Below are 11,038 nucleotides of genomic sequence, written 5' to 3' on the forward strand. Positions count from 1 at the left end.
ACGGCTCTGCGCATGCCTTAAGTCTTCCCCCGTGATTCCCAACTACAATTTCCAACGAACTGTGCAGCCTAGTCCCACGGGTGAAAAAAGCGGGACTGTAAGAGAAGTGCGCGTGCGCCAAATTCTCGGACTGTAAACGCACTGCTCGCGCGATACAACTTGCTTCCGCCTTCGCCCCTCCCATCAGGTTTCCGGGCGGGAAAGGAGCATCTCTTGTTTTGCCACTGGGGGACGGGGGGGGGGAGAGAGAAGACGACGGGAGGATTGCGCATGCGTGATACAAATCTGAACGAAACTATGCAAGATGTTAGCTCAGGACGCGACGGAACACCTTCAGGACAGGTAAGGACTTCCCGTGGGAGGAAGGTGTGAGAGCAGGGATTTTGAAGTAGGCGATAGGTGCATGATATGCCTCCCACTTGCGTTCCGGCACGGGCTCTTGTGAGCGGTGATGTCATAAAAGTGTGGAATGGGTGCCTATTTTCTGTTGACACCACATCACGCTCCTCTGGCTGATCAAGATCATGGCAATGCTTCCGATCGGAATGACGTCCTGGCAGCTTTCACGGCTGTTATCCTTGTGCCGTGGTTGCCCCATTCCAGCATCTAAGGAAAGCTGAAAACCAAATAATAATAATAATAACCACTTGGACAGCCTGTTTGGATATGGCAGTCTTCCTCAACTTGGTGCCTTGCAGATGTTTTGGAGCATTGCTATGTTGTCTTGGAATGGTGGGAATTCTAGTCCAGCACATCTGGAGGGCATCAGATTGGGTCTTCAGGATTGCACTGATAACACGCATCCTACATGAAAAACTTTTTCTTTAAGGATCAGGAGCTGGGAAAGGGAGGAAAAGTGCCTCCCTGTGCATTATTTTAAGCACCTCTATCAGCAGAACAGTCCCAGTTGTAGCTGCTCCTCATAGGAGAATTGCTCCAGCCCCCTGATCATTTTTGAGTTGTCTTAAAGAGGGAAAGACAATGCCCATATTGTCTTTTGATAGGTAGTACTGGGAATCATCCACTTGAATGTATCCTAAATTATGGATAGGCAGAAAGTAGAACTCCAGATGTTTGGTTGTCAACTCCCAGAAGCTCTTGGAAATATAGCCAATGTCAGGAATGATGAGAAGTGAAGTTAAAAATTTCTGGATATCTACATTCTGCCCTACCTGACCAGCCATATGGCCCCTGAGAAGTTCACAAAATTGGGTATATATCTTCTTTTGTCTCTCTCAGTAGTATCTAGGAATTGGAGACCCTGTTTCAGCCATTATTTAACTTCTCCTGTGAAAAAAAAATGGAATTTTATTATGATTTAATTTGTACCTCTCCTCTCTACTAGAAGATGCCACTCAGGACAGCTTACACATACAATTAATAGTGATTAAAACAATAACATTTATTAATATACTATATGAACATAAAATTATAGAAAAATTAAAACAGCACCTATTTGGCAAGCCCACTTACAGGCCAGCTACCTTCCTGAATAAAACCGTTTTTCCTGTGGGCAGAAGAACAGTGGAGAAGGAGCAAACCCAGCCTCCCTTGGAAAAGGCCCTCTTAGGCTGTTACAAAACATGCCTCTGAAGGCAGCAGTCTTGACAAAATGGCTCCTTCAGAAGATCTTAAGACCTGGACAGATTAATTTGGAAGAAGGGCGATAGCTTGGTTCTAAGCCAGATAGAAATGCACAACTTTGAGGATTAAAGGGGCATTGTAGAGCTTGGGCGGTTAAAATGCTAAAATAGTTTGAATAACTTCCACACAAAAAATGGGTTAAAAGAGAAGGCTGGTTCTGATGTTCTTATATTCACTGCAGTGACATAAGTGATGCACACTTGGCTGGAGCTGCAAGCAAATCAAAGGAAGAAAAAACAACAGCAGGGGACTATTTTGGTCACAAGAAAGAAGAAATGGTAACCATCACAGGAAGTCCCCCACAGTGTATAGAACAGAAAACAACTACACCTTTAGTGCTTCCCTTTCATCACAAAGCTGTTCTGGAAGGATGGAAGAAGGTAATAAAGCAAAGACAGACTGGAAAAACTGCAGGAAGATACGACATTTATTTCATCAGGTAATGCGAATTTATAGGGATAGTGTACCTATAAATGAAGCTAACCTGTACAAATTTTAAACTGTTTAGATCTCCTCTAGTGTAACAATGCTTTCCGTTTTGCCCAGTACCACACACTGTTCCATGCACCTGATCCAAAGCTCACTTAGCTGAAAATATCTGCTGGTGTCCTTCCCATGCTGGGGCTTGCTTTTGATGACCCAGTGCAACAGGCTCTGGATGGGAATGGAGGAATGAGATGTCCTGTACGACTGAAAGATGAATCTTCAGGGCTGGATTAAACAAGGGTCTGCTGCCTTTTTCCACTGCAGTTCCTCAGTGCTTTCTTAGGAAGGCCTGAATTCCGCTTCAGGGCTCCAAAAAGTGATCCATTCTGTGCTTCATAATGTACTTATAAATACATTATTTGCAAATACTAAATCCTCAGTGCTGGGGGGTCCAGGTTCTAACTCCCACTCGTCGAGAAGCTAACTGGGTGAGTTTGGGCCAGTCACTCCCTTTCAGCCTGAGCTACCTCACAGGGCTGTGTTGTAGTCAGATAAAATGGAACTAAGTAAGCCACTTTGGGCTCCTCACAAGAGGAAAAGAGGTGGGATATAAATGCAGTATAATAATAATAAATCCACCCCTTTCTTTAAAAAATGTATCTCATATTTCAGTTGTGATTCTGGCACCACTCTTAAACTGTAAACTTATTTATACTTAGTTTCAGTATTGCCTTTTCGAGTTTGTTTATTTGTCTCCTAATATTTATTTGTAAATGTACCTCTTGCTTTCTCACAGTCTCATCTACAGGTAGTTATGTTTTCCAATATTTGTGTGCTTTACAGTACTGAACTAACTCTTTGGTCTGTGTTTGTGTGTGTTTCTTGTTAGTCCTCAAGGAACGAAGATCAGATCCAAATGTGCTCTTTTGGATTACTTTAAAAAGAACAAAGAGACTGTTCTTAAACTAGAGGATTTTGATTTTGCAACCTCTGTTTGGAAGAGTGCATTATCGAGAACCGAAGAATCTGGCAGCAGCACTGTGGAGTCCAAAGCAAGCAGCTGTATGTCTCAGAGCCAGATTCTGGATTCTGGACTAGAAAGTAGTGAAGGAAAGGATATAGCTTCTCTGCAAAATAACATTCTAGAATTCCAAAACAATGCTGAAGATCAGCAAGATATTTCTATACCTTTACAAGGTGGGATCACTGTGGATAACATAAAGGATGATGGTTTTAAAGCTGAACAAAATGGTACTGCCAGAAAAAGGAACCAAGTTAAGAAAGCCAGAAAGTGTTCAAGTATGAAGAATTTGGGTGATGACCAAAACAAAAGACAGAAGAGACAATCATATAACAATCAATTAACTGAAAATGTTAGAAAATCCAGACAAAAGAACACATTATGTAGTTTTAATAATGACAATAGCAGTGCCCACAAAGTGGGCCAGAGAGACTCAAAGAAAAGAAAAAGGAAAGCATGCTTAAAGGATGAACTTCTTCTTTCTGAGCAGAAATTGGAGCGACGGGTTCAGCCAAATGAAGCTTTCTTGGAACACAAGTCAGACATTGAAGGTTTGAAATGTGCTGAAGGTTCCAGCATTGTTGAAGTTGCTGTTGCTGAAAACCTATCACCACTGGAAATGCAGAGAAATTGTGTGCCTTCAGAGAGCCAAGATTTAAAGATTGCTTCCAGTGTGGATGCTAGTGTTCAACAGACCTTAAATGAGAATAGTTTCACATTAGTCAAAGGTATTTATTTCTAAGTGACGCTCTTCTAAAATCCTAATAGGTTCACTTCAAATTAATAGTAGAAAGGATTTTTCAATGTTCGTGTACACTGACTGCCTGGTGCCCTCCAGATCTTTTGGACTGCAGCTCCCATAATTCTCAGCCCGAGTGGGGAGGGCAGCTCTGTGGGCTGGATCCCAGATTCACAGGGATCCTGTTGAGGTGGGAATGGAATCTTTGCCATTCCTACTTCCTCCTGGGCCTAAAGAAAAGCTGCTATGGATAGCTGGGGGACCTACTGGAGCAGTATGAGAAATGATGCTGGAGGTTGCAGGGAGAAAGGGAAAATGGCAAGGAGATCACCTCCCTTCCCCCTTCTTGCAGTTGGATGTCATTGCTGGATCCCAACACTTTCCACTCATAAAGACCAATCTGGAACCAGCCCTGTGATTTGATGTGACTAGTTCTTTCTGTCAGGTAGCATTCCCCTGACTTTGCCTGTAATCATAATTTCCTGCTGCATCCAGTTGATACTGTTTTTTCTTCACTATATGGCACTCTGTAGTGCATTGCATTTCTAATTGCATTATACAAAAGCTTAGCTTACAGACTTTAAAGCTGATATTATTATTTTAACTAATTGTTTATTAAGCAGGGTCCTAATCCATAGCATTTTCATGGCAGAGAATTCTCTATGCTGAAACATCATAACAGAAAAGCACATACAAAAGTGAAAACATCATTAGCTATCATGCAAATTCACAAGAAATTACATACTAACATTTGTTTTTCAACATTTAGAGAACCATATTCAAAGGACCCAAGTGAAAAGAAGGAAAACCAGTCCATATTTTTCCAGTAAATTAATCAAAGAAGGTAAAACGTTTTCTTGGAAATACTTTCTGGGGGATTACAAGACTTATCAGTCAGATTTGCAGCCTGCTCCCAAATATATTTACCCAGGGAGAAATGAATTTGAATTTGTACCCACATGTTCAAGATAATGCTCATTTATGTTGGAATAAGCCTCTGTCATCAAACTTGGTGTTATTTGCTTCCAAATACAATTGCAGTAATTTAGCTGCCAACCTTCCATTTCTGTATAAAAAGAAGACATTGCTAGGTGATTAGCCTTAAGCCACAGGCCTCTTCATGTATAAACGGGTATAGAATTATTTGTTCAATTAAAAGCATAGAATTCGATAGTATTACTCATTTCAACGTATGTCAAACTATTACCAGCATTTAGCTTATATGAACAGTTGTTGTAGAACACTGTGCAAACAATATGCTGAACTAGATAGGCCCTTGATCTGATCTAGCAGTCTCTGCTTATTTACTTATATTATACAGGTGTCCAGTATATGTAGTATTGAGGAATTAATTACATCAGAGCAGGAAAGAATCCTTTCTAAAGAGCTAACTATCAGTCTTGATGCTGCAATATTCAGTCTTACATATGGTTTGTTGACTGTAATAAAGACTGAATTGATACAGTCTTGTATAAACTGATTGGCTTGGCAGAGAAGCCATGGAAAACCATTGAATGACCCATAGTGAGACTCTGCCTGGAATACTCCCCTTCCCCATGAGAATGAATGGAGGAATCCACTTCTGTTTTAAACAAACCATAGTTTCCCCTTGGTGCAACTGTGGCTTGTTTAAAACTCTAGTTAATGAGAACAAGCTTGGAAGAACCATGATTTCTGATTTGGTTTTTTTTTCTTATTAACTATTTACTTAGCAAGGAACAACTTCAGGCTTTGGTAGGAAAATAGAAGGGGAAGACTTGTTACAGGACCAACCAGTGACCCTGCTGCTAATTATATAGCGAGCTACTGAAAAAGCTGTGCAAGTTAGAAGTGGTGTCATCTTTTAAAATACGGGCTTCTTCAGAGCCTGAAGAGGCAATTCATACCATGCCCTTTCTGTTTGCAAACAGAGGTGGGTTAAAAGAAAAAACAATAAGTGACCTTCACTTTTTGATTGTTTGTGTGCATTTAGCTCCAAGCCCACCTAGAAGGAAGGCCTTTAGGAAATGGACTCCACCTCGCTCTCCTTTTAATTTGGTTCAGGAAACACTTTTTCATGATCCATGGAAGCTTCTAATCGCAACCATATTCTTGAACAGGACCTCAGGTAAATAAGAATTATAAACATGGTTCTTCTCATGTACCATCTTAGCAGTATGGGATAAATCCCCAGAAAAGAGATTCCTGCTTAGCTGTATGAGTGAGGAGCAGGAAAGCGATAGGCCAATGTTGACCTTCAACTCTGCAAAGTAAGCTTTTGCTGCAAAATTACATTTTGCTATTTATTCTATTGATACCCTGCCTTTTTTACTGCAAGGAGCCCAAGGAGACGTACAGAATCCACCTCTACCTCTCCATTTTGTCACCTAGGAGGGACAAGTCATCCAGTGAGTTTCATCATGCCAAGCAGGGACTAGAACCTGAATCCCAGTTCAGTGCTCTAACCACTATAGCACACTGACTTGCAATGTGTTTAGTGTGTTTGTTTAATGCCTTATGTAAGATAAAGATCATACATACAATTGAAAAATTGAGCTGGTGAATTGTTTGTTTATTGGAAAACAACATGTATTTCTGCAGCGTAGAACTGTATCACACAAGGCTCATTTTCAGTCATGGATGCCCTTGCTGTGTGGTGACAGACACATGTCAATCTAGCCAGACATAACTGTGGCTGAAAACCATGACTGGCAGAAGAATTCATACCAGTTGACTTCTGTATAAGACACTGTTTGTGAAGCTACAGTCTGCTTTGCAAAGGAATTCTGCACGGACTTTACTCTTTACAGTATCTTTTTCTAACTAGGAAAAATGGCTATCCCTGTGCTCTGGGAATTTCTGAAGAAATACCCATCCCCTACAATAGCAAGGACTGCCAACTGGAAGGAAATGTCAGAGCTACTTAAACCTCTTGGACTGTATGAACTCAGAGCACGGACCATCATAAAATTTTCAGGTAGCTTCTCTTGGCCATGTAGTAATAGTTCTCAAAATTTATACTATTTATACTATATTCCTTGAAGGTTCAGAGTGCTTTGTGTACATTATCTCGGGGGTCTTTACTAGAGCCCTGTAAAGTAAGTCAATCTTGTCCTGATATTGCAGGACAAAGCCATGACTGGCAGAAGAATTCATACCAGTTGAATTCTTGGGTCATTTGCCCAAGGCCATTGAAATTCTCTGCTTATTTAGACAGAAAGCAAGTCCCACAACTCCCAGCATTCCACAGTCAGCAAGAAAATGTCTAATCATCTGTCTAAACATGCATAAGATTGCCCATGGCTGGGACAAGATTTGGAGACCTGCTGGCTCACCCATGGAGGCACTATAATACCACAGCTTTCAATGTAGGCTGTGATTCTGAGATAAGCACATACAAGTTCTCTTCATGAGCCTGCCTTATATTTAATTGGTACTTTCCCTTTCTAAAACTGTCTTTCCTTCTATTCTTAAAATCTGTAATATTAACACAACAAAGATTTGCAAAAGATTAATTAACAGTGTAATCTTAAGTCCTACTATGCTAAGACTTACTTTTAGGTAAGTTTTTAGCTTCAAGGGGAAATGAGGCAGCATGGAGAGGTTCAGAGCACAATGGTTATGCTTTCTCTTTAGAAAGCATCCATATCGATCATGGAAGAGTTTTAAAGTGGTTTGGCAAGAACTACAATTTAGTTGCAGGCATTACATTTACATGTGACTTCTGTAATGTAGCCTTAGACCAGCGATTCCCAAACTGGGCAGTCCTGCCCCCTGGGGGTGGATAGATGGGGGGGCAGTAATTGGTTGTTTTAAATTTGCAGTAGAGCAATAGACCTACTGCAAAGAAAGAGGTGTGGGACTGCTAAGGTTGTTGCCCAAGAGGAAAGGGAGTGGCAGCCTGGAAAAGTCTGAGGACCGCTGCATTAGCCGGAATGATTTAAGTGAGTGTCTGAGAGCTGCAACTGTTGCACTACTATTTGTGTTCCCACTGCTTAGAAACCAGGGGCTTCAGGGGCTGTATGTAGTGTCTGGCTGTTATACTGTGTATACAACAAGTTAAGATTACTATATTTTCTTAATCAATCAAGAAGATTGTGATTGTTTTTAAATTAAATATCCTTGTTTTTTCTTAATTGATACAGGCATCTTCTTAATTGTATAAGTAAGTTTCCCCAGCTTAAAAGCAAAAGACATTAATTAAATCAGTTTTGGTTTATGGTATGGGTTTTTGTTCCTTAGATGAGTATTTGGTCAAACAATGGAAGTATCCAATTGAGTTGCATGGGATTGGAAAATACGGGAACGACTCTTACAGGATCTTCTGTGTCAATGAGTGGAAAGAGGTAACAGAAGCTGGCATGTGCTTAAACCTGTGAATGATATTGGAGCCCTGCTGCTGATTTTAATAATGGAATGGAAAGTCCACAGTCCGGAACCTGCAAGTCCTTATTCGTGTGTTACAAGACCTAAAGCCAGGGATGGCCTCTAGACGATGCAGAAGGGCAGCTGCATATTGGGTGTAGCAGCCCAATCTTTGCTATGTAGCAGTAGCCTTACAGGATGAATCCATTTTCCCTACTGCACTCGCTCCTTCCTCAGCCTTGCAGTTACTGCACAACAGGAGCTTGGGTTTTGATCTTCCATCATATCTAGGTGTTAGGCTTGAGCCTATTTCCCTTTAGTCAGAACTAAGCTTCATGCTGTTCCTTGAGGACATAGTTCCAGGGAGGCATACACAGAATTGCTCCATTAAGCCTCAGAACTGATTCCTGTTGTGTGCTTACTCTAAGCATGATCCAAACTTTGTGTTGCTTCAATAAATTTTGATTCTTTTTCAGGTACAGCCACAAGACCATAAGCTGAACGTGTATCATAACTGGCTTTGGGAAAACCAGGAGAAGCTGAATCTTAGTGAATAGCTTAGTATAGGTGCACATCTCATTTTTTAAAAAAATGCTCTTTCTGCTGTCCTTCCTAGTCACTATAACATTCATTTTTATATGTGTATTTGGGTCCAGTGTTGGTTTATGTACTTAATATGTAAACACTGTAATAAATTTGACTAAAATATTTTAACACAAGTGACAGTTTCTAAATTGTTTAGGCTTTCAACAAGGCAAATATCAAATTGTGAAGCATGTTTTACAGTATAGTAAGATTGCAATATAACTGTGGAATAACCATCAGCTCCTTCTGTGGTAGATGCAGTTTGATACACACCGAGTGTTTCTAATATGTAATCTTGCCAATACAGACCCAGGAGATATGAACTTGGTTGGTGAAGCAGCCTGGTGTGTTTCTTGCTTTCACGAAGGCAAACTGATTCAAGGAGGCAGGTGTTCAGCCAAGTTTTAAAGAGAATGATTTGTACAGAGATGCTGGACAGGGGGCTGAAAGTGAGACTTTTACTGTGCTAGTTGAAGAAAACTTAACGGTGGCCCAGTTGACACAATCGGACAGGCCCAGTTGAAACAAGCCACCATCTGCCAGAATTCCCTAATTACTCACACCAATGTGGGTTCACTGAACCCAGCTGGCATGGTTTGTTGGGTTATTTAAGAATTGCTACAGCACACTGGCTATCTTCATTCATTTTGGACTTGAACTCCCATTGACCACAGTCAGCATGGCGAGCAGACAAGAACATTAAGACTTGTCCAAAATCCTTGGTCTTCACATTCAGAAAGGCTGAATTGCATGCAGTTGCAAAGGCCATGGAGCTATTTGGTGAGCTGCCCAGAGAACCTTTGGGACATGGGGCGGCATAGAAATGCAAACAGACAAACAAGGTTAGGGAGCATCAAACTGAGTAAGGCTGGCTTCCGCCATAATAAATTGGCTAGTCCTTAAGGTGTCACACACTTACACTATCTTTGGAACAGAGTAAAATTAATCTAGCTACCCTATCAGAAAGGGGAGAATCTTTTACATCCGCTTGCAAGTCCACTGAACTTAGTGGTACTACTGGGTAGCCATGTATAGCATCATGCTTTCCAACTGGCATCTGCAGAAGTGGGTAAGTGAAGCAGCTTTACAAGCTTGACTGTACAGTTTATAGTTACTTGGGAGTAGACCACACTGTCCTCAGCAGAACTTACTTCTCAATAAGTATAAAGAGGATCTGGCTGCACATGCAGTGGCATGGACATCTGCTCAGGGGCAAGAGGTGTAGCTGCCCCCCCTCCCCAATTTCAGTCATTAGGTTGTTCTGAATAGCAACAAAATTCAAGCTAGGCAAAACCTGTATTGTTAGCTAATGTTAAAACGTAGCTGATAGCAATGTGAGCCCTAAACCCTGATCAAACTTTTCCACTTCTACTACTAAAGACACTTCTCTAGCCTCGTGTCCACCAGATGTTTTAGACTTGAACTCCCATCAGCTACAGCTTGCATGGCCACTGGTTAGGAATGCTGGGAGTTGTAGTCCAAAATTCCTGCAGGACACCAGGCTGAGAAAGGAGGTTCACCAGTATTTCCAAAATGAAGTTTTTCTAGAACAAGATATTTGAAGACAATGTTATGAAAAAGGCAGCAAAGCCATAAAATATATTACATTCTTGAGAGAGAGAAATTCTTATGTTTTTGTGCATGTAAGTGTTCCCCTGCTTTTTTCCTAGGTGCATTTTCATCCCTTACTCCAAATAAAATTTTGTTGAAATTCTTGAATGTAACACTCTTCTGCATTATACATGAAGTTACCTTTGAAAATGATCCAGAAACATCTGTTGGTTCAAAACATGGCAGGAAGACTGTTGATGGGGACTGTCCAAGATGATCCTATTAGGCTGGTACCTTTATCATCTGCATTTTTTGTCAGACCATGTCCAGCCAGATGCAAAGTGCTGGCATTAACATCCAAAGCCTTAAACAGCCTGGGGCAAGGTCACCGGAAGGACAGTCTCTTTCCATATATACTTTCCTATATCCTAAGATCAAAAGAAGTCAGGTGGGTGTCTACTAAGTGCCTTTTCTTTTGTGGCACCCAAATTATGAAATGAACTTCCCAGAGAGGCTCATCTGGCACCTACATGGAAGTCTTTCCAGCACCAGGTGAAGTCCTTAATATTTCCCCAGGAATTTTAGTTTCAGACAGTTTTAACTTCTGTAATGTATTGAAATTTCTGTACCTCTACTAGATTTCACTTTCATTTTTACACTGCTATCTTTTAAAATTGTTATACCGTGTTTTATGTTTTACATTATTTTAAATTGTTCTGAACTGCCCA

At 40.9% G+C, this 11,038-nt stretch overlaps 1 protein-coding gene across 1 annotated transcript; it reads left to right on the forward strand.

Moving 5' to 3' along the window:
* The first annotated feature begins 250 nt into the window (after positions 1-250).
* On the forward strand, positions 251-10,483 carry MBD4 (methyl-CpG binding domain 4, DNA glycosylase). Its single transcript, XM_044451601.1, has 8 exons — positions 251-342; positions 1,826-2,083; positions 2,960-3,819; positions 4,600-4,674; positions 5,803-5,937; positions 6,637-6,786; positions 8,052-8,155; positions 8,651-10,483. The coding sequence occupies exons 1-8, from the start codon at positions 305-307 to the stop codon at positions 8,729-8,731; spliced, it is 1,701 nt and encodes a 566-aa protein (XP_044307536.1). The 5' UTR covers positions 251-304; the 3' UTR covers positions 8,732-10,483.
* Positions 10,484-11,038: the final 555 nt, after the last annotated feature.

This window comes from Varanus komodoensis, unplaced genomic scaffold (assembly GCF_004798865.1).
Source record: "Varanus komodoensis strain SLA01 unplaced genomic scaffold, ASM479886v1 scaffold6_2, whole genome shotgun sequence".
NCBI lineage: Eukaryota > Metazoa > Chordata > Lepidosauria > Squamata > Varanidae > Varanus > Varanus komodoensis.

Bases quoted from the DNA above. Each gene is read 5' to 3' on its own strand.
- MBD4 (XM_044451601.1), top strand. From the start codon at position 305: ATGTTAGCTCAGGACGCGACGGAACACCTTCAGGACAG. The intron at 4,675-5,802 runs GTAAAACGTTTT...GTGTGCATTTAG, and splicing joins CAGTAAATTAATCAAAGAAG to CTCCAAGCCCACCTAGAAGG. The intron at 5,938-6,636 runs GTAAATAAGAAT...TTTTCTAACTAG, and splicing joins ATTCTTGAACAGGACCTCAG to GAAAAATGGCTATCCCTGTG.